The 23,179-nt window shown below is 54.3% G+C and overlaps 1 protein-coding gene across 1 annotated transcript in view; it reads left to right on the top strand.

Moving 5' to 3' along the window:
* The first annotated feature begins 563 nt into the window (after nt 1-563).
* The window catches only part of OTOF (otoferlin), an 87,451-nt gene continuing 64,835 nt past the window's right edge, over nt 564-23,179 (top strand). The window contains 6 exon segments of the mRNA XM_058836538.1: nt 564-752; nt 4,779-4,809; nt 4,811-4,840; nt 9,302-9,390; nt 16,376-16,475; nt 22,370-22,581. Coding sequence (XP_058692521.1) covers nt 676-752; nt 4,779-4,809; nt 4,811-4,840; nt 9,302-9,390; nt 16,376-16,475; nt 22,370-22,581 — 539 coding nt within the window. The 5' untranslated portion in view covers nt 564-675.

Genomic DNA, 23,179 nt, shown 5'->3' with positions numbered 1-23,179 from the left:
TAGGAGGAGGAGGAGGGGGAGGGAAGGGGAGGAGGGAAGGGAGAGGGAGGGGAGGGGAGGAGGGAGAGGGAGGGGCGGCCCCGCTGTTGAATAATTCAGCGCTGGGAGCGGGGGGAGCTCCGCGCCGGCACCGAGACCGCGCCGAGCTCAGCTCCGGAGCGCCGCACCGGGACCGGCATCGGCACCGGGATCAGGATCGGCACCGGGACCGGCATCGGCACCGGGATCAGGATCGGCACCGGGACCGGCATCGGCACCGGGATCAGGATCGGCACCGGGACCACCTCGGGCACCGGGACCGGCACCGGGACCGCATCAGGTACCGGGCTCTGCACCGGGACCGCACCGCGCACCTCGCTCGGCGCCGGGGCTCCGCGCCGAGACCGCGCCGGGACCGCATCGGCACCGGCACGGCACCGGCACCGGCCCGGAACCAGCCCGGGCTCCGCTCCAGGACCGCGCCGGGAGCACCCGAGCTCTGCACCGAGCACCGGGACCGGCACCGGGACCGCCCCAGGACCACCCCGAGCTCTGCACCGAGCACCGGGACCGGCACCGGGACCGGCACCGGGACAGCACCGAACCGCCCCGGGACCGCGCCGGGACCACCCCGAAGCGGGCCGGGACCACCCCGAAGCGCGGCGGGCCCGGGCCCCGGCCCCATCCCGGCCCCCCATGGCTCTGGTGCTGCAGCTCCGCTCCGTCTCCGGCCTCCGCGGAAAAGGAGATCGCATCGCCAAGGCGGCGTTCCGGGGGTACCGGGAATAACCGGGGAGAGGAGAGGGGAGAGGGAGAGGGGAGTGGGGAGAGGGGAGAGGGAATTGAGGAGAGGGGATTGAGGAGAGGGGAGAGGAGAGAGGGGAGAGGGGATTGGGGAGTGGGATTTGGGGATTGGAGAGAGGGGAGTGGGGAGAGGGAATTGGGGAGATGGGATTGAGGAGAGGGGAGAGGAGAGAGGGGAGAGGGGAGATGGGATTGGGGAGAGGGGAGAAAGGAGAGGGGAGAGGGGAGAGGGGAGGAGGGGAGAGGGAGAGGGGATTGGGGATTGGGGAGAGGGAATTGGGCAGAGGGGATAGGGGAGAAGGGATTGGGGAGAAGAGAGAGGGAGAGGGGAGAGGGGATTGGGGAGAGGGATTGAAGGAGAGGGATTTGGGGCATCGGGAATTTCGGATTGCGGATTGGGAATTTGGGATCGGGAACTGGGGATTGGGGAGAGGAATTTGGTATCGGGAATTGCAGGAGAGGGATTTGGAGGATCGGGGAATTGGGAAAGAGGGATTGGGGACAGGAATAGGGGATTGGGAATGGGGGGGAGAGGAATTGAGGACCGAGAATTTGGGATCAGGATTGGGGATGGGGAATTGGGGGAGAGGAACTGGGGATCGGAAATTAGAGAGGGATTTGCGGGATCGGGATTTGGAGACAGGAATTGGGGGAGAGGGATCTGGAGCAGGAATTGAGGGGCGGGATTTAGGGGGGCAGGATTTGGGGGGGACAGGAATTGGGATCAGGATTTTAAGGCGGGATTTGGGTCAGGAATTGGGGGCAGGGTCTGGAGGTGCAGGATTTTGGGAGAGGATTGTGAAGCAGGATTTGGGGGGGGAGAATTTGGAGGAGTGGGATCTGGGGATCAGGATTTTGGGGATCAGGATTTTGGGAATCAGGATTTGTGGGAGCGGGAATGGGGACAGGATTTTAGGGATCAGGATTTGGGGTCGGGATTTGGGGGAGTCCCTGCATCAGTCCCTGCCTCAGTTTCCCCAAACACGAGCCCAGAGCGGCGGATTTTTGGGATCCCCTCCCCCCGGGCTGATCCAGGGAAAAGGGGGTGAATTCCCGGGTGAAATTCCCGGTTTGCGGGATCCAGGAGATCCCGAAGGAATCCTCCCCTTGTCCCGGGATCCGGGATCAGCCCGGATTTCTCCCGAGGATTCCGCAGCTTCCCGTTCCCACCGGGATCCGCGGCGGCTCCAAAGATTCCCGTGGGAAGGAGGGAAAATCCTCCCGGGATTCCCGGGAAGTTCGGGAGCCGCCGGAGTTTTCCGAGGAAAACTTGGGAAAAAGCTCGGGATGGGACCGCAGCTCTTCCAGAGGCCGGGAATCCCTGGAGGCGGAGCGGGATGAGGGCAGGAGCAGCGGAATTCCAGGAATTCCATGGCCAGCCTGGATCAGCTTTCCCAGCTCTTAATGACCTTGGGATCATTAACCAGGGACAATTAACCCTCAGCTCCCCGCCGCGCTTCCAGCGCCAAGAAAATCCCTGGGAAAGGGCCGGAATTCCCGGAAAATCCACTGCGGAGCCCTGGGAGATCCCAAATTTCCGCTCCCTGAGCATTTCCGGTCCCGGATCCGGCCCGAATTCCCGGGGGGAATTTGGGAATGTCGGGATTTGGGTCTGGACAGGAGCCGGGGAATGGCTCCCACCTGGGAAAGGGGAGCTCGGCCCGGGATCTTGGAATTCCCAGAGAATCCTGGATCCCTGGAAACGTCCAGGGAAAAGCTGGATCACCCTGGGATAGCAGGAAGTGTCGGGATTGGAATGGGATTGGATTGAAGGTCCTTCCCACCCGAACCATTCCGGGATGGAATTCCAAGGGATCCAGGGCAGCTGGAGCAGCGTCCTGAGGGCTTTTCCTGGTCTTTCTCCTTCGTGAATTCCTGCGGAAAAGGGGGTTGAGTGTCACGCCGGGATGCACATTCCAGGTGGGAATTCCTTTTCCCAGGCTCCTCCAGGCCCTGGCCAGGAAAACCCGGCTGCTCCAAGGGGCTGGAAGCGGCTCGGGAAGCGATTCCGGGTGGGGTTGGATCCGGGAAGCGGATCCGGGTGGATCCATCCCCTCGGATGTGCCTGGAGAGGGATTTGGGCTCATTCCCAACCTCGGATCCGCAGGGAAAAACCTTTGGCTCCAAAGGCTCCCAGCATCTTTCCCAAATTCCCAGGGGAAAGCGAGGCAGCGGCTCCATGGAATTCCAGGGATGATGGGCCGGGATCCTCTTGGACACACAGACGGAATATTTTGGGGATGCGGGAGAGCTCTGGGCCTGGAATCCGGGCTGAATCCGGGCTGGAATCCGGGCTGGAATTTTCCATGGGACACAGGAGGCCAGTCCAGGATGAGGGGCCGGGAATAATCCGTAAGGACAAATATAAATGGGATGATCCTTAGGGATCTCCCCGGCCCCCCTGCGGATTCCAACAGCGGCAGGAACAGGACATGGGAGTTTTTCCAAGCTCTTGGGATCATGGAATGGTTTGGATGAAAGGGATCCCGGAGCTCATCCTGTTCCTCCCTGGCTCGGTTTCCCTGGGAATGCTCCACTGCCCTCTGGGAATTTTGGAAATTCCATGGGAATTTGGGAATTCCAGGCAGCTCGGGTGCTGCCGGCTCCTCATCCTCTCCGAGCCATTCCTCAAATCCTGGAAGGAATTCTGGCTCTTGGATCAAAATGACGCTGCCCTGGGAATAATTCCTTGGGAATAATTCCTTAGGAATAATTCCTTGGGAATAATTCCTTGGGAATAATTCCCACCCGGGGGCAGTGGGATCCCCGTTCCCGGAGGGATTGAAATCCCTGCGGATGCGGCGCCCAGGGATGCGGATCAGGGAATGCTGGACTCGGTTTTTCCAGCCGAAATCATTCCGTGTTTCCATGATTCCTTCCTCAGTCCGGGCCTGGGATGGTATAGGATGGAATTCCAGGCCTGGAATGCGTCCGGTTGGAGCTCAGTCCCAAAATCCATTGGGAAAAAAACGCCTCTGGAAAAGCTCTGGAGCCTCTCCCATGGAATGAGGAGCCCTCTCCCAGCTCCCGGCTGGATATTCCTCATTCCTCCGCTTTTCCCGGATCCCCGAGCCTGGAGCCGGAATTCCCTTCCCAATCCCGGCCCCATCCAGCCTCTCCTCTGGAGGCGCATCCCGAGGAGCGAAATCCGGGATGAAGCATTCCCGAGGCCAATGGGCCTTGGAGCAACGAGCTCCAAACCGGGGAAACTGAGGCACAAACGGAATTCCGGATCCATGGGAGCCGCCGGGGTGGGTGGGCAGCGGATCCCCCTCTGGAAGCGGAGGGAAAAGATGGATTCCGTGGCCAAAATCCGCTCCCATCCTGGAATTCCGGGGATTCCTCCCCAGATTTGACTCCCACATTCCCAGCTTTGCCGTTGGGATTCTCCCGGTTTCCCACCAGGGATTTGGGAATGGGATTGGATCCCGGGATTGGATCCAAAGGGCTCCCGGATCCGTCACGGATCCGTTTCTCCCCCCTCCTTGCTCCGCACGCGGAAACGAACCAGGGATGGCTCCGGGATTTCCCGGGAATTCCGGTTTTCAGCCTGCCTTGGGGGAAAAGGCAGGAAAAGGGGGAATTTTCATCCCCCAGCCCATTCTTTTGGGAATCTCCAGCAAGATCCCAGCTCTGCTCCAGAGTCACTTTCCCATGGGAATTCCCACTTCGCTCCGGCTTAATTGCGTTTGTGTCCGGGGCTAATTAGGGAGCCGGGGAATTAATGGATGGGAAGGAGCTGCCAGGAGAGGCTTCCACTCGGGAACGGGGCCGGAAAATGAGGGATATCACTCATGGATACCCCCGGGGGAATATTCATACCATGGGATAAAGATTCCACCGCCAGGAAAATTCGGGATTGGGAAGGGTTGGAGCAGGGATCAAGGGGGCGTCTCCCAGGGCGTGGAATTCCGGTGGAGCTTTTCCACCCTGTGAATCCCAAAATCCCAGCGTCTCCCAGCCCTTTATCCAGGTTTTCCCTCTTTTTCCTCTCCAGGACTTTCCTTCTACACCCGAGTGCTGGAAAAACTGCGAGGACGAGGCCAAGTTTGACGAGGTAGGAGAAGTTTTCCATCCTTTTTTATCCCAGGAATCCCCGCTTGCTTTCCCGGGATTCCAGGTGGAATCCCGGCTCCCAAGTCTTGTTCTTCGTCCTTTGCTCCAAGGTTTCTCCTGGATTCCTGGCTGGACACGGGAGGGAAAATCCTACGGAATTTTCCAAGCCGTGGATGAATGGAAAACTCGAAGTTTTCCGTGTTTTCCCCACTGAATTCCGGGAAAAAAAAATTGTTTATCCAAGCTGGGAAAATCCTGCCGGGATTTTGGCTCCGTTTTCCGTTGTCTCAGGAGGAAAAAGTCGGGATTTAAATCTCCCCCCCCCGAAATTCCTTCTTTTCCTTCGGGCACGGAATTCCCAGAGGAGCTGCGGCTGCCCCTGGATCCCTGGGAGTGTCCAGGGAAAAATCTGGGAGCGAGCTGGGATAGGGAAACATTCCCTGCCCATGGAATGGGATTTGAGTTCCCACCCAAACCATTCCCTGAACACTTCCAGGCTTGGAGCATCCCAGATTTTTGGGGGAAATTTTTCCCTTCCCTGGCTCCCTGTGGGATTTTTCCCCCCGCTCCATTCACCAGGAATGGTTGGGATTGTGTTGGATCAGGAGCCGTATCCGGCCCGGAATTCCGGCACTTTTAGGGAAGCGAATCCTCCTGGAGCAGCATTCCTGACCCGGAGGATCCAATCCTTCCCTCTGGAGGGAATATCCAGGGAATCCGTGCCAGCACAGGGAATCCCTGGGAATATTTGAAGCCCAAACCGCTTGGATTATCCGTGGCAGATCCCAAATCCCGGGAACAGGGACAGGACAAGGGGAGAACGGCCCCGGGCTGGGCCGGGGAAGCCGAGGTGGAATTTTGGGAACAATTCCCCATGGAAAAGGCGCTCAGGCCTCGGAAGGGGCTCCCGGGGGAGTTCGGGAATCTCCATCCTGGAGTTTTCCAAGGAATTCCTGGATGCAGCGCTCCGGGAATTGTCCTATTCCCGCTTCCCACGTCTTGGATTCCATGATCCCAGAGGGGCTTTTCCAACCTCAGTAATCCCTGGATTCTGTGATCTCAGAGCTGGAGGAATCCAAGCTAATTCCCTCTTTTCCCGCCCCTCTTCCCGATAATCGGGATCCGCCTCTGGGCAGGATTTGCCTTTCACGCTCCGCTGTTTCCCACTTGTTCCGTTTCGCTCCGTCTCCTTTCCCAATTATTTTTCCCTTCCTTCCTTGACGGATTCCGCAAATCCTCTGCTGGATATTCCAGAGGCTGGGCACAGCTCCCCGATTAACCGGGAATGTTCGTGCTCCGCGCTGCATCCCCAAGGATTTCATCCCGGAGATCTCCCCCAGCCTGGAGGGGAGGGAATCCCCGGGAATGGAGGAGCCGAATTCCCAGCAGCTGAAGTTTCCTGGGATAATTCGGACAGGCCCCGAGGGAGGAGCTGCTCCCATCGATTCCAGGGAATTCATGGAATTTTGGGTGGGAAGAGACCTCGCAGCTCATCCCGTTCCCTTCCCTGGCACTTCCACAGCTTCTCTGGAATTTGTGCCTGGGCCTTCCCAGTTTTTTCCCCAGCACTTGGAAAACCCCTCGGATCGACCCGTGGCTCTTTTCCAGACTTGTTTTCCCTCTTTTCCTGTGGCAAACGCCATCCCAGGGTTTAAGGGAATCCCTGGATTCGCGTCGCTCCCCACAATTGCTGCCTTTCCTTGGATTTGGAGCGGATTTCCTTGGATTCGGTAGATCCGGAGCCACCGGGGCACATCCAGGGTGGAGCTCAGACAGGGACGAGGGAGCCTGGCTGGAAAAATTCCCGTTTTTTCCCTCCTCTCCCTGGGAAAAGGAGCCGAGGGCTGATGGTGCAGAGTCCCGAAAAGTGTGAATGGGAAAATTCCTGGGGCCAGGGGGGCATTCCTGCAGAATTCCTGCCGGGAAAGGGCTGTCCGGAGGTGGAACCTCCATTCCTGGAGGGAATCCACATGGATGCAGGGACACGGGTCAAGGGGTGCTGGGAATTCTTGGATTTGGCCATCTCCGAGGATTTTTCCAACCTGAGCAGCTCCTTGATTCCATAACCTTGGGATTTCCGGGGGATTTTAGCACCGGATCCGATCCCTGGAGCATCCAAACCTTTGGAAAACCAACCAAAGGGGGAAAAAGCGGGGGAAGGACAAAATCCCACCCCCACGGGGAGAGCCTGGGATAAATCCCGCTGCGGGATCCGGAGCGATGCCGGATCCGGTGGCGCCGATTCCCATTCCCTTCTCCATCCCCGCGATTTTTCCTTCCTTGGCTTCCTTGGCTCTGCAGGCAAATGGAAGCCGGGAATAAATAGCTCGGGAATGAGAGTCGGGAAGTGCTGAGGAGGCACCGGCTCCTTCCCGGGAATTTGCTGGATGAGCAAATTCTCTTCCCCTGGTGCTCGATTCCGCTCTGCCGCTCCTGGGAGCCATCCCGGATCCCGGATCCGCTCCTCTGGAGCATTCCCAACCCGGGAATGGGAAAGGAGAGTCTGTGGAAGGGGGGATGCGGGAATTCCGGAGGTCCTGGGGCTTGGAAAACCGGGAATGCAGGGGGTTGGGCGGACAGAGGGATTTGCCTTGGGAAGCAAGAAGAAAATAGGGAAGGGATTGTATTTTATGGGATCATGGAATGGTTTGGGTGGGGAGGGAATTTTAGGATCATCCCATTCCTACCCTGACACCTCCCGCTACCCCAGGGTGATCCAGCCTGGCCTTGGACATTCCCAGGGATCCAGGGATTCTCTGGGAATTCCTTCCCAAGCTCCCAGCTCCCCTTTCCCAGTGGGAAGCCATTCCCTGGCTCCTGGCCCTGCGGCCCTTTCCCAAATCCCAGCTCTCCCGGAGCCCCTGGAGCCTCGGGAAGCGGCTCCCAGGATTCCCGGGATCCTTCCCTGATCCGGCTGCACATTCCCGGCTCTCCCAGACCAGCTCTGCATTCCCTGGATCCTCATCCAAAGGGTGCATTTCTCTTTTCCATGTGTGTATCCATAAGAGCTGGCACTGGGCTCATCCTTAGGGACATCCCGATAAAACAGCCCTGAGCCTTTTCCTGGGAAAAGCGGCCGCTCTCCATCCTCATCCCCTCCACTGCAGCTCCTGGAATGCTCCTGCCTCATCCCGCTCCTCCTGTTCCCAGATAATCCTGGTTTATCCATCTCCTCCTTTTCCTGAAAAGTCCTGGATCATCCTTGTCCTTCTTTTCCTGAACACTCCTGGTTCATCCCTCTCCTTTTCCCAAAATGATCCTGGTTAATTCCAATTCCCCCTTTTTCCCAGCTAATCCTGGCTCTTCCCTCTCCTTTTCCCAAACTGCTCCCGGCTCACCCCTCTCCTCCTTTTCCCAAATAATCCTGGCTTCCATCTCTTCCTTTTCCTGAAAACTCCTGGATTATACTTGTCCTTCTTTTCCTGGACACTCCTGGTTCCTCTCTTTCCTTTTCCCGACTAATCCTGGCTCTTCCCTCTCTTCCTTTTCCCAAACCACTCCTGGCTCATCCCTCTCTTCTTTTTTCCAGACCACTCCGGGCTCATCCCGGCTCATCCCTGTCTTTTTTTTCCCAAATAATCCTGGCTTCCATCTCTTCCTTTTCCTGAAAACTCCTGGATCATCTTTGTCCTTCTTTTCCTGAACCTCCTGGCTCATCCCTCTCCTCCTTTTCCCAAAATGCTCCTGGTTTATCCATCTTCTTTTCCCAAAAAACTCCTGGATCATTCTTTTCCTTCTTTTCCTGAACACTTCTGGCTCATCCCTTTCCTTTTCCCAGCTAATCCTGGCTCATCCATCTCCTCCTTTTCCCAGAATGATCCTGGCTCATCCAATTCCTCCTGTTCCCAGCTAATCCTGGCTCTTCCCTCTCTTTCTTTCCCCAAAATGCTCCCGGCTCATCCATCTCCTCCTTTTCCCAAACCACTCCTGGCTCGTCCCTCTCTTCCTTTACCCAAACTGCTCCGGGCTCATCCTGGCTCATCCTGGCTCATCCCTCTCCTCCTTTTCCCAAATAATCCTGGCTTCCATCTCTTCCTGAAAACTCCTGGATCATCTTTGTCCTCTTTTCCTGAACACTCCTGCCTCATCCCTCTCCTCCTGTTCCCAAAATGGTCCTGGCTCATCCCTCTCCTCCTTTTCCGAAAACTCTTGGATTTTCCTTATCCTTCTTTTCCTGAACACTCCTGGTTCCTCTCTCTCCTTTTCCCAACTAATCCTGGCTCTTCCCTCTCTTCCTTTTCCCAAAATAATCCTAGCTCATCCCTCTCCTTTTCCCAGCTAATCCTGGCTCATCCACCTCCTCCTTTTCCCAAAAAACTCCTGGATCATCCTTGTCCTTCTTTTCCTGAACACTCCTGGTTCCTCTCTTTCCTTTTCCCAGCTAATCCTGGCTCATCCAATTCCTCCTTTTCCCAAACCGCTCTCGGCTCATCCCGGCTCATCCCTCTCCTCCTTTTCCCAGACTTTCCGCTGGCCGGTGGCGAGCAGCATCGACGGGAATGAGCTCCTGGAGATCCAAGTGTTCAACTACAGCAAGGTCTTCTCCAACAGGTGAGTCCCTCCTTCCCGAGGGCCCCGCCCATCCCATTCCGCTTCCCTTCGGAGGAGTTTCCTGGGAATTTCCGGGAATTCACCCCGGGAATTCACCCTGGGAATTCTGCGGCGCTCAGCACCGAGGTTTTTCCCGACTCACGCCAGGGTTTGGAGTTTTTTTCCCCCCATAAAATTTCTGTTTTTTAAAGGAAATTGGAATTTTCTGGGGTGGATAATCTGGCTGGAGGTTGATGCCGGGATGTGTTTTCCCAGTTTTCCCAAATCCCGCAGGTGTTGGATTGATTGTGTCCAGGGAAATCCTGGCTGTCCCGTCCCTGGAATTGTCCAAGGAAAGGTTGGAGGAGGCTTGGAGCCGCCTGGGATAGCGGGAGCTGTCAGGCTTGGAATGGGACAGGATTTCAGCTCCCTTCCCACAGGGATCCATGGGGACACCTGGGAAAGAGGAGGATCCCGGGAATCCTGGAAGCCGCTTCCCGAGGCTCCAGGGGCTCCGGGAGAGCTGGGATTTGGGAAAGGGCCGCAGGGCCAGGAGCCAGGGAATGGCTTCCCACTGGGAAAGGGGAGCTGGGGCTGGGAGCTTGGGAAGGAATTCCCGGATTGGAGGGTGGGGAGGAGAAGAGAGGAGCTGGTGCTGGGAACATCCCTCCGGGAATGCCGGGAATACCTGGAAAAGGAAATCCCGTTAAAACAAGGCAGTGCTGGAACTCCAGGAAATCCTCCTTTTCCAGGAAAAACTGGGAGGAGAAGGAGAGTGGAGAGGAGGGAGATAGTTGGGACCATCCCTCCGGGAATACCGGGAATACCTGGAATAGGAAATCCCACTAAACCTCTGGGAATAAGTTGGATGAGGTTGGGATATTTCTGGGAAGATCCCTCCATAAATTCAACGGGCAAAAAAATTCCATGAAAACAGGGCAGTGCTGGAACTCCGGCCCCTCCCCCGAATCCACTGGGAGAGGAGGGAGAATTTTGGGAACACCCCTCTGGGAATGCCGGTAACACGTGGGAAGAGAAATCCCACGGTCCGTAATTCCAGCCCATCCTCCTTGTCCAGGAATGAGGGAGAGGATTGGGAGCATCCCTCCAGGAATGCTGGGAATGTCCAGAATAGGAATTCCCATAAAACCGAGGCAGGGCTGGAGCTCCAGAGGAGGAGGAGGAGGAGGAGGAGGAGGAGGAGGAGGAGGAGGAGGAGGAGGAGGAGGAGGAGGAGGAGGAGGAGGAGGAGGAGGAGGAGGAGGAGGAGGAGGAGGAGGAGGCTCGGGAGCACCGGGGCTGGGAAAGCCGATCCGGGCGCTCCGTGAATAATTCACGTGCGGCTGATGAAGGGCGTTGATCAAAGGCCTGGAAAAAGGCGGGATACCTGATCCAGGACCTGATCCAGACCCTCTGGAATGATGAGGGAGTCACGTCCGAGCGGCTCCTTTTGTTCCCTGTCCCCGTGGCCGTCACCGGCGGCCGATTCCCGGGAATACGATCCTTGTTTGGTGCCTCTGGATCCCGGTGGGTTCATCCCGGCTCCGGAGGGGCCCCGGCAGCATTCCCAGGGTGCTGAGTATCCAAGGAAAAGGGCAGGGTTGGATGAGGGAGAAGCCACGTCATCCCAAAAATCCTGTCCCCAAGCTCCTGGATTGGGAATTTCCAGGCTGGGAATCTCTCCAGGACACATCCAAAGCGTCCAGGTGCGGCTGGGTGATTCCCAGGTGGAAATTCCCACTGGAAAAGCTCCACACGAGGGAAGGATCAAAAACTGTGGGGCTTCTACATCCCAAAAAAATCTCAGGAGATTCCCATGGCACGAAATAATCCATCGGATCCCATCCTGGAAAATCCTGGGGTGAGCTGGGTGGGAATAGCGGGATCCTGTTGGAATTCTGTCGTTTTCCATGGTCTCCTGGTCCCCTGGGAGAACTTCAGAACCCGTCCAGAATGGGAGAAAATTCCTGGGATGTTTTCCCATGGGAGAGGCTGGATGGAGGGAATTTGAGATCCCAAATTTTTGGGGATTTGAGCAGGAAAAGCTCCGGGACACTCCCGAGGGATGCGGGAATGGGAATCGCACCCAGGAGAGGGAAGCAAAGGGATGAATCCAAGAGGCAGCCGTGATCCGGTGGCTACGGAGCAGCATCCCCACGGAGCCATTCCCAAACTTTTGGGACAGCCTTTCCGAGTTTTCCTCGTGCAGAAAGCGGGGATAACACCGGGCAGAGATCCCAATCCTTAGGGAATGTGCACAAAGCCCAGGAGCTTTTGCTCCAGGGGGTTCCCTCTCCTCCTTGTCCCCGTTTTCCTCGGGATCTGTCCCCAAGCCACATTCCAAACCCGGAGCAGGGGGCACGGATGATTTCCCTCTGGAAAACCAATCCCACGGAGAAGAGGCGGGAGCTGCCCGACAGGGCCACGAAGAGCCGGATTCCCAAGGGTTTAATCCATCCCTGGAGTCTCCGGGATGGAAACGGTGCTCGGTGCCGTCCTTTGTTCTTCTCCAGCCGTGGAGATCCCAGCCTGGCTTTGTGTCTCCAGAGGGATCCTCCTTCCATCCGCAGAAAATTATCCGGAGCAGGAGAACGGGAAGAATTGACTCTGGAGCTGGAGAATCCCTGCTGTCCAAAGCCTCCCCACGTGGAGCAGTTCCACAGGATTTGGGGATGGAATTCCTGGCTGGGATGGAATTCCCTGGAGAGCTGAGGCTGCTCCGTACCTGGAAGTGTCCAAAAAAAATTTTGGAAGGGGCTTGGAGCAATTTGGGATTGTAGAAGGTCGGGGTTGGAATGGGATCAGCTCTTGGGTCCTTCCCACCCAAACCATTCCAGGATTCCGTGCCGGAATCCTCAGTGCCCAATCCCATGAGGCCCCTTCGGCTCCGGCCACTTCAGATTTTGTGGAATTTTTCATTCCCGGATCAAAACTTGGAGCGCGACCGAGCCAAGCACGGAGCGAGAGCCTGAGCCCACCCAAAGCGCCGCCTCAGAAACCTCATCCCCAATGGAATTTCCCAGCAGGATATCCCCGATGGATTTTCCCAGCAGGATATTTCCAGGGGCTGGCTTCCCTCGTTATCCCGCTCCGCTCGCCTTCCAAAGGAAAATCCCTTCATGGGAATTTTTGTAAGAGTTTCCTGAAGAAAAAGGGGGAAGAAACTCGGCTGGAGCAACTTTTAATTCCTGGAGGCTGCTGAGCTGGAGCTGCTGGAGTATCCCAGATTTCTCCAGGAATTCCAGGTGCAAACAAACCCGGAGTCATTACGGGCAAGCGGAGGGAAGGGGATAATTAGGGAATTTTGGAAGCTCTGATTCCAAGGAACGAGGCAATTCCGGATGAAGCTGCAGTTTGAGGGAGAGGGAAAAAGGCTCCTCATTCCAGAGGAATTTCCAGGCAGGAGCTGAGAGGAAGGAGCTGGAATTAATCAGGATTGCCCGAGCAGGGATCTGGACATCCATGGAAAAGCTGCAGGTTCCAAATGGGAATGGACATTTTCCAGGATCCCAGGGTGCTCCAAGCCCTGTCCAATCCGGCTTTGGACACTTCCCGGAGGGTTCAGCAGGATGATTCCATGGATAAGGGGTGGAATTCTGCTGCTTTCCTTATCCCACCTTTCCAGGGGTGTCTGGAAGTGGGGAGAAAAGCGGGATGGAGGTGCCAGGACTTGGCTCTTGTCAGTTCCCAGGGATAGATGGAGATGGATCCATGAATGATGGATGGATGATGGATGATGGATGGATGATGGATGGATGGATGGATGGATGGATGATAGATGGATGATGGATGGATGATGGATGATGGATGGATGGATGGATGGATGATGGATGATGGATGGATGATGGATGATGGATGGATGATGGATGATGGATGGATGATGGATGATGGATGGATGATGGATGATGGATGATGGATGACGGATGGATGATGGATGGATGGATGGATGGATGGATGATGGATGGATGGATGGATGATGGATGGATGATGGATGGATGATGGATGGATGATGGATGGATGATGGATGGATGATGGATGGATGATGGATGGATGATGGATAGATGATGGATGGATGATGGATGGATGATGGATGATGGATGGATGGATGATGGATGATGGATGGATGATGGATGGATGATGGATGATGGATGGATGATGGATGGATGATGGATGGATGGATGGATGGATGGATGGATGGATGATGGATGGATGGATGATGAATGGATGGATGGATGATGGATGATGGATGGATGATGGATGATGGATGATGGATGATGGATGGATGATGGATGATGGATGGATGATGGATGGATGGATGATGGATGATGGATGATGGATGGATGATGGATGATGGGTGGATGGATGATGGATGATGGATGGATGATGGATGATGGATGGATGGATGGATGATGGATGATGGATTGATGGATGATGGATGGGTGGATGGATGATGGATGATGGGTGGATGATGGATGATGGATGATGGATGATGGATGATGGATGGATGATGGATGGATGATGGATGATGGATGGGGATGATGGATGATGGATGATGGATGGATGATGGATGATGGATGGATGGATGGATGGATGATGGATGGATGGATGATGGATGGATGGATGGATGGATGGATGGATGGATGGATGGATGGCTCCATGGATGGATGGATGGATCCATGGATGGATGGATTGATCCCTGGAGGGATGGATGGAGATGCAATTCCCAAAAAAGAGCCTCTCCCCGGCTTCAGGAGCAGAAGTCAGGATCAAACATTATCCAGAGGCTGAGGGAGCAGAGGAGGGAGAACAGGAATTCCTGGACTGGAGGATGCTCTTGGCACAGACAGCTGGAATTCTTTCCCCTGGAAAACAGCAGTGTTGGCAAAGCCTGGCTGGATTTACGGGATTCACCATCATCCTGACCAGCGTGACCCTGGAATCGCCTCAGGGATACAGGAGGCACCACGAGGGCAAATCCCAGGATTTGGAGCATCCCGGACCCCCCAGTCCCGGGATTCCAGCGAGCTCCAGGTACGGAACCAGCCTGGCTGGGGTCGGAAAGCAGAGCTGCTGCTCCGGGCTGATAAAATTACGGCTGACCCAGAAAAATTCCCTTTTTTCCATCAGCAGAAATGCCGGGGAAGGGAGGGAGCAGGGCCCCGATGAATTATGGAACGCCTGGAAGTGAACGGCTGCGCCGACAAATCCTGAATGTTTAATTCCGTCTGGCTCGGATCCTGCCGGGGGAAGCGGCTCAGGAAGGATCCGAGGAAGGACAAGGAGCTTCTCCGGGAACCTGTGCCAGGGCTCGCCACCTCCAGAGCTGGGAATTCCTTCCCGAGATCCCAGCTATCCCTGCCCTCTGCCGCAGGGCTTGGGATGGCTCCGGGTTTCCTGGTTTTGCATGGATCCATGGAATGCTTTGGGTGGGAAGGGACCTTAAGGATCATCCCGTTCCAACCCTGACACCTCCCACTGTCCCAGGCTGCTCCAAGCCCCATCCAGCCTGGACTTGGGCACTTCCAGGGATCCAGGGGCAACCCCAGCTGCTCTGGGAATTCCATCCCAGCCCCTCCTCACCCTCCCAGCCAGGAATTCCTTCCCAAGATCCCTTTTCCCTGTGTCCTGTCCCTCCAGCCCTTGTCCCCAGTCCCTCTCCTGGAGCCCCTTCAGGCCTTGGAGGGGCTCTGAGCTCTCCCTGCATCCTTCCTCTCTCCAGCTGGACATTCCCAGCTCTCCCAGCCTGGCTCCAGAGCCCTCGGAGCGGCTCCGGGGGAATATTCCAGGAGGAATTTCCCCTTCCTTCCTCAGCCCTCTCTGGGCATTGAGCACCAAAAGCGCCTGGATCCACCTGGATCCAGGAGGAGCGGGAAGCCACCACCACACCTGGGAATGTTCTGGATTCCAAACAGGTTTAAAAAAACAAATCCAGGGATCCCTGCAGGAATCTGGAGCCCTGCAGGCTCCGCTCCTGAGGAATAGCTGGAATCGGCCTGGATGATCCCGTTGGGACCCTCCCAGCTCAGGATATTCCATGGAATAAAGCCAGGATTTTCTCCAGGAATGCTTTCCGGAGCTGCTGCTGCTGCTCTGGCAGGCAGGGAATGCTGCTGTTGTCCCATCCCTGAAATCCAGGTGGACGCAGCCACTTTCTCTTCGTCTTGGAGGTGAAGAAGGAGGTTTCCATGGGATGCGCTGTTTTTTCCGGATTGGGAATCACGGAGCAAACAAAGGAGAGGTTTTCCCGTTCCACCTCCTGCAGGGCACCTCGGAGACAGAGCTCCACCAGGATCGATCCCTGCCTGGAATGCGGAAAATGAGGGATGGAGGGAGCCCTGGAGGGGCTGGAGCGTGTCCAGGGAAGGGCTCTGCTCCCAGGGAACGAGGGACAGGATGAGAGGGAATGGCCACGGGGAGGCTCAGGTTGGATATCGGGAAAAAATTCCTTGGTGTCCTTGGAGCCACCCGGGGTCGTGGAAGGAATCGGGTGGAACGGGATGAGCTCCAAGGTCCTTTCCCACCCAAAGCATTCCATGATTCCATGACATGGTGCAGATGGATGTGGGACAGTCCCCGGTCCCTGTTTGAGTCACCGGCATGGAATCCAGCGTGGACATTCCGTACGGAAAAGGCCACTTCGGGATCCCTCAGCTGCATCCCAGGAATTCAAGGGCGGCGGTTCCCAAACCTCCTTCTCTCCTCATCCCAACAGCATTCCCTTGGAATGGCTCCTCCTTTTTCCATCATCTCCACCGAGCCCTGACCTGGGATCTCTCCTCTCCCTCTTCCTAAGGAAAACGGGAATCGGGGCCTCGCTCAGCTCCGGGGACAGCAAAGCCCTTTTCCCACAGAAACGGGGTTCTGGCAGGGAGAATTCCCGGGATTTCCTCTCCTTTGCTCCGCAGGCTCATCAGGACCTTCCGGATGGTCCTGCAAAGCCCTTTTCCCACAGAAACGGGGTTCTGGCAGGGAGAATTCCCAGGATTTCCTCTCCTTTACTCCACAGGCTCATTGGGACATTCCGGATGGTCCTGCAGAAGGTGGTGGCGGAAGGGCAGCTGGAGGTGACGGACACGCTCATCGACGACAACAATTCCGCCATCCAGGTGGGTCCCCGAGGGGAACGGCCGGTATTCCCGGCATTCCCGGCATTCCCTGATCCGCTGGATCCGTGGGAACGGGGATTGCGGTGTTCCCACCCGGATCCCCAACCTCCATCCCTGGAGCTCCTGGTCTGAGGGGGTGAGGCAGCCGGGAATGGCCGGAGGGTGCACGGAGGAGCCGGGGTTGGGAAAGCACGGGAAGTTTGGGAAGTTTGGGAAGAGCGGGGATGGATCCGGTCTGACCCGAGCACGGACAGGGAGAAGCAGAGCCCAGGATGGAATCCCCGAATTCCAGACTGGTTTGGCTGGGAAAGGACTTTAAATCACATCTCATTCCAAGCCTGACACCTCCCGCTATCCCAGGGTGCTCCAACCTTTCCTTGCACATTCCCAGGGATTCAGGGACAGCCACAGCTTCCCTGGGAATTCCAGCCCAGCCGGGAATTCCTTCCCAAGCTCCCAGCCCCAGCTCCCCTTTCCCAGTGGGAAGCCATTCCCTGGCTCCTGGCCCTGCGGCCCTTTCCCAAATCCCAGCTCTCCCGGAGCCCCTGGAGCCTCGGGAAGCGGCTCCCAGGATTCCCGGGATCCTTCCCTGATCCGGCTGCACATTCCCGCCTCTCCCAACCTGGGATTGGATCCTGACATTGGATCCATCCCACAGCCCAGCTCCTCTCCGAGAAGGAATTTCGGGATCAAGGAAGTTCACTGGGAATCTCGGGACTCCAGGAAGGGTCTCCCTTCCTCTCTCCTCCCTTCCACCTCCCCAGCTTCCATAAAAATCCTGGATTCCGAGTGTCCTTTATGGTGGAATCACGGAATGCTTTGTGTTGAAAGGGACCTTAAAGCTCATCCCCTTCCACCCCCTGCCAGAGGGCAGGGCTGGGTGGGATTTTGGGAAGGAATTCCTGGCTGGGAGGGTGGGATGGGGCTGGACCGGAATTCCCAGAGCAGCTGCGGCTGCCCCTGGATCCCTGGGAATGTCCAAGGCCAGGTTGGAGCACCCTGGGATCGTGGGAAGTGTCAGGGTTGGAATGAGGTGGGATTTAAGGTCTCTTCCCACCCAAAGCAGTCTGGAATTCCAGGATTCCCTCCCAAGCCCCGGCCAGCCCGGGAGGCCACCAGGAATTTCTTTGCCATCAGGAATTTGGGAGGATTCCGCCTCCACCCGCTGATTTTCCTCTCTGCCCTTTGTGGCACTGAAGGATCCTAAAAATACGGGATTTTCCTCCTTTTGGGAGCCGTTTTAACCCGGCCGCTTCCCAAAAAAAAAAAACAAACAGGGAGCAGCTGGAATTATTTTTTCCCAAGCACATCTGCACTCCTTGCGTTTTCCCTCCCTCCTCAGGCCTGGATTCCCGGTTTTTATCGCTTCCCTTCCCTCTCCCCCTCATCCCCGGAGAAGCCGCTTTGATGAAACCCCGCTCTCCTCCCTGCCAATTCCAAGAATTCCGCGCGTCTTGCCCTGTCCTTGGTGCTGGATGAGGCGGCGGCTTCCCGGGAAAAGCTGATTTTTCTTGGAAGCCCCGGGGCTGGAGATGGGGGATCAGAAATAGCCGCGCTTCCAAAACTCCGTTTCCATGGGAAACGGCTCCCGGGAGATGGGAGCGCAGCGAGGGAAGCGGCGGCGGCTCCGAACGGGGGGAGCTTTTCCCTTGGAATAGGGGCTCGGGATGAGGGATGCGATCCCGGGCTGGAGGAGGGGGCTCATCCTGATTTTCCCAGAGGGGTGGGAATGATGGGATTCCAAGGGAATTGTCCATGAGATCCAAGGTCTGGGGAAACAGAGGCCACGGAGCTGCTCCAAGGGCTGGAGAGATGGGAATGTGCAGCTGGATCAGGGAAGGATCCAGGGAATCCTGGGAGACGCTTCCCGAGGCTCCAGGGGCTCTGGCAGAGCTGGGATTTGGGACTGGAGGGGCTCTGGGCTCCCTTCCCACCCAAAATCCCAAGATTCCATCAGGGAAGCGTGGCTTGATCCAGGAAAACGAGGGACAGGGCCTGGGATTTTCCTCTGGAACCTCTCCAGGCTCATTCCCGGCAGGAATTCCCGGATTTATCCATCGGCACGGGGGATGCTCCCGGGAATGGCCGGGAGGAGCGGCAGAGCCCGGGAGGAGATTTTAGAGGGCAGAATTCCAATTGCCCGGGCCCGCGGTGCCCCAGGAATTGCTCCGGGAAGCGGCTGAAATGCGGAGCCATTCCAGGATGGAATTCCAATCCCAGGATGGCCAGGGATGGGCTCCAGAGGGATCCCAGGCCTTGGATTGGACCCGGGATCGGCTCGGGATCCCAACAGGGCCGGGAAGGAGGAAAGGATTGAGGAGCCCTGGAGCTGCTCCCGGGAGAGCCGGGAATGTGCAGCCGGATCGGGAAAAGGGATCCCGGGAATCCTGGGAGCCGCTTCCCGAGGCTCCAGGGGCTCCGGGAGAGCTGGGATTTGGGAAAGGGCCGCAGGGCCAGGAGCCAGGGAATGGCTTCCACTGGGAAAGGGGAGATGGGAGCTTGGGAAGGAATTCCCAGCCGGACTGGAATTCCCAGGGAAGCTGCGGCTGCCCCTGGATCCCTGGGAGCATCCAAAGCCAAGTTGGATCACCCTGGGATAGCGGGAAGTGTCGGGATTGGAATGGGATGAGCTTTAAGGTCCTTTCCCACCCCGAGGATTTCCGGGAACATCCTCATTCTCCTCATTTTCCCATCACGGAAGCCAAAGGAAAGGTTGGAAATGGTTTTCCTTTTTCCAGGCTGGCCGGGAACCATCCCTGGCATCTCCCTCCCGACCTTATTCCCTTGGCCAGGAGATTGAAAACTCCAGGAATGCCGGAGCCGGGAGGGAAATTCCGGCTGTGTCCATTCTCCTCCAGCAGAAAAGCTGGGATGGATCTGAAGGAATTTTTTTCTCAAGCAGCAGCGGGGGGAAAAATACATAAAAAAATCCATTAAAATAATCCATAAAAATCCATAAAATTCCATTAAAAAATCCATTAAAAAACATAAAAAATCCATAAAAAATATATTAAAAATCCATTAAAAAAAACCATAAAAAATCCATAAGAAATCCATAAAAAAACATAAAAAAATCTAAAAAAAAATCTATAAAAAACCCCATAAAAATCCATAAAATATCTATAAAAAATCCATAAAAATCCATTTAAAAATCTATTAAAAAATCCATAAAAATCCATTAAAAAATCTATTAAAAATCCATAAAAATCCATAAAAATATATAAAAAATACATAAAAATCCATTAAAAAATCTATTAAAAATCCATTAAAAATCCATGAAAAATCCATTAAAAAATCCATTAAAAATCCATAAAAAACCATAAAAAATCCATAAAAAATCTATTAAAAATCCATAAAAAATCTATAAAAAAATCCATAAAAATATATTTAAAAATATATTTAAAAATCCATTAAAAAATCCATAAAAATCTATAAAAATAAAAAAATCCATAAAAAATCCATAAAAAATCCATTAAAAACATCAAGAAAAGTCCATAAAAAATATATAAAAATATAAAAAATCCATAAAAAATATATTAAAAAATATATTAAAAAATATATTTAAAAGTCCATTAAAAAATCCATAAAAATCCATAAAACTCCATAAAAAATCCATAAAAATAAAAAAAATCCATAAAAAAATCTATTAAAAATCCATAAAAAATCCATTAAAAACATCTACAAAAATCCATGAAAAATATATAAAAATATTAAAAAATCCATAAAAATCCATAAAAAATCCATATAAATCCATAAAAAATATATTAAAAAATCCGTAAAAATCCATTAAAAATCCATAAAAATCCATAAAAAATCTATTAAAAAATCCATAAAATTCCATAAAAATATATTAAAAATCCATGAAAAATATATAAAAAAATTCATTAAAAAATCCATTAAAAAATCCATAAAAAAAATCCATAAAAAAATTCATTAAAAAATCCATTTAAAATCCCCAGGGAAAAATCAACCCCTCCCCAGCTCTGCAGGGAATTTTCTCCTTCTTCATTTTCTTTCCCATTCCATTGTTTCCAACGGGAATTTCTCCTCATTCCAACCCACACCTGCTAATTGCACTCGCGAGGGATGATCCCACTCATCCCACAGACCTTTTGCTTCGTTAGATCCTTCATTTTTTCCTGCCTCAGGAGGATTTTTTAACTCCCAAATCCAGCTGGAAAAGGAGATTTTTAACCCCAAACAGCTGAAAATGTGAAAATCTGAATATTCCAACTTTCATCCCTGTTTTTTCTCCTCTTTTCCTGGTTTTGGGTTTTGGTTTTTTTTTTGACATTTTCCAACAGCTTGGGGGGGGGGGGGGGGGGATGGGAAATTAGTTATGATTGACTCAAATTTGGATTTTTTTTCCCCAAAAAAAAAACCAAGAAAGGAGAGAAATCAATCCAAAGCTCCGTTCCCAGCTGGGACTGAGTCACCCTCCGGCTGTCACGTGCGGAATGCGCAGGATCCCCGTGGAATTGTCGCTCTCCTCCCAATCCTTGGATTCCCCTTCACCCCTGCACCTCCTCTTCAACAGGAACGTGGAAAAAAGGGAGGATTTCTGAAAGAAATTCCCACATCCCCCATTTTTTAACCTTTCTTTCTTCTTTTTTTTTCTTCCCCCCTCTCGTGTGCGTGCGTGTTTTTATCTGAAATCCATTGTTTTTGCACCCAAAATGACAGAGAATTTCTCCATGGAAGCGGAGTGGAGGTGGAAAAGTGATTTTTCCTTGGACTTCGATCTCAGCAGCAGCTGTTGGCTTTTCAAAAGAGACATTTTTTTTTTAAGAGAGGGAATTTGGGCTTTTTGGGGGCTTTTTCTCTCTTTTTTTGCCATTTGCTTTGTCCAATTCTGAGCTTTTTAGAAGGATTTCAGCCACAGGAGCAAATCCCATGGATTTGATTCCGTTTGAAAGGCAGGGAAAGGTTTTAGGCAGGAAAAAGGGAAAAAAAAAAATTAGGGAGAAAAAGACTTGAAAGCTCCAAACCTGAATTTTCTGCTGCCTGGAGTGAGCTGGGAATGGCCAGATGGAAAAGGGACGGGAATTTACTCAGAGCTGGTCCATCCCAGGAGGTTTAGAGATCGGATATGGGATATTGGGAAGGAATTCCTGACCTGGAGTGAGTTGGGAATGGCCAGATGGAAAAGGGACGGGAATTTACTCGGAGCTGGTCCATCCCAGGAGGTTGAGAGATCAGATACGGGATATTGGGAAGGAATTCCTGGCTGGGAAGGTGGGGAGGGGCTGGGCTGGAATTCCCAGAGAATCCCTGAGAGTGTCCAAGGAAAGGTCAGGTGGGGCTTGGAGCAGCCTGGGATAGGGGAAGCTGGAATGGGAATGGGATGAGTTTTAAGGTCCCTTCCCAGCCAAAGCATTCCAGGATTCCGTGATCCATGGAAGCTTGGGGTGACCCAGCCAGTGCCAGCTCCTTTGTGTCCCCAAGTCCCACCACGGCCACACTGGGACATCCAAACCGGGACTGATCCAAGAATTCCCAGGGATGCCCATTCCCAAAAAACCCTGCCCTGCCTGGAGACAGGACCGGGCTGGGGTAAAGCACCACAAATCCATGGATTTGCAGTATCCCAGGGGGAAATTCCCAACAAAGTGATGGACCAGGGAGCACAGCTCCACCAGGAACCAGCTCCAGCTGCTCTTCTGGGATTTCCCTTCTCCCGGATCTCCTGCAGCCGGTCCGGGATGCACCGGGAATTCCCGGTAATTCAGGTCCATGGTCCGATCCTCTCCAACCATGAGCTGCTCTCCAGGTGTCCAGGAACAGAGAAACTTCGGGATCAGCAAGGCTAAAACATCCAACAGCCGATGCTCTTCCCGCTTTTTGGACTTCCCAGGATGTTCCCCGGGTGCCGACGGTGTCTCCCTGTCTTTCAGACCAGCATCTCCATAGAGATCCGCTACCAGGCTCTGGATGGCACCGTGGGCACCTGGAATGACAAGGAATTCCTGGAGACGCCCAGCGTGCACTCGGAAGGGGATGGAAGGTATTCCTTGGAGACCGACAGCCTCCTGTCCGGCCACCGGCACGGCTCCGACGTCTCTCCCGGGAAATCCAACCAGCAGTCCACGGAGAGGAGCTTCAGGAGGTAACGGGATGCCGAGATCTTGGATGTGGGATTGGGAGGGCTGGGATGGTCGGGAGGTGATCCCAGTGCTGCTCCAAGGGGCATCTCCTGCCCTCGCAGGATCCATGGAACAGCTCCAGGTCAGGGGGGGATCCAGGTGGCCCCGGCAGCTCCTGGTGCTCCAGGACAGAGCTGAACTTCCAGGATTGTAGCAGATGGACAGGAATCGTCATTCCATGCAGATCCCAAGGGGATAAAAGGTCTGGATGGAGGTCAGGGTTTGCTGGTGGATCCATGGAACAGCTCCATGAGGGTTGGATCCAGGTGACCCCAGCTGGATCTCCTGGTGGTCCCAGCTCAATCTCCTGGTGCTCCAGGACAGAGCTGAACTTTCAGGACTGTAGCACATGGTCAGGAATCGTCAATCCACCCTGATCCCAAGGGGATGAAAAGATCTGGATGGAGGTCAGGGTTTTCTGGTGGATCCATGGAACAGCTCCATGTGGTGATGGGATTCCGGTGGTCCCGGCAGCTCCTGGTGCTCCACAGCTGGAGCTGAGAGTTCCAGGATTGTAGCACATGGACAGGAATCGTCATTCCATGCAGATCCCGAGGGGAT

This window comes from Poecile atricapillus, chromosome 3, assembly GCF_030490865.1.
Source record: "Poecile atricapillus isolate bPoeAtr1 chromosome 3, bPoeAtr1.hap1, whole genome shotgun sequence".
In the NCBI taxonomy this organism is placed as follows: domain Eukaryota; kingdom Metazoa; phylum Chordata; class Aves; order Passeriformes; family Paridae; genus Poecile; species Poecile atricapillus.
This window is presented reverse-complemented; position numbering and strand designations above follow the sequence as displayed.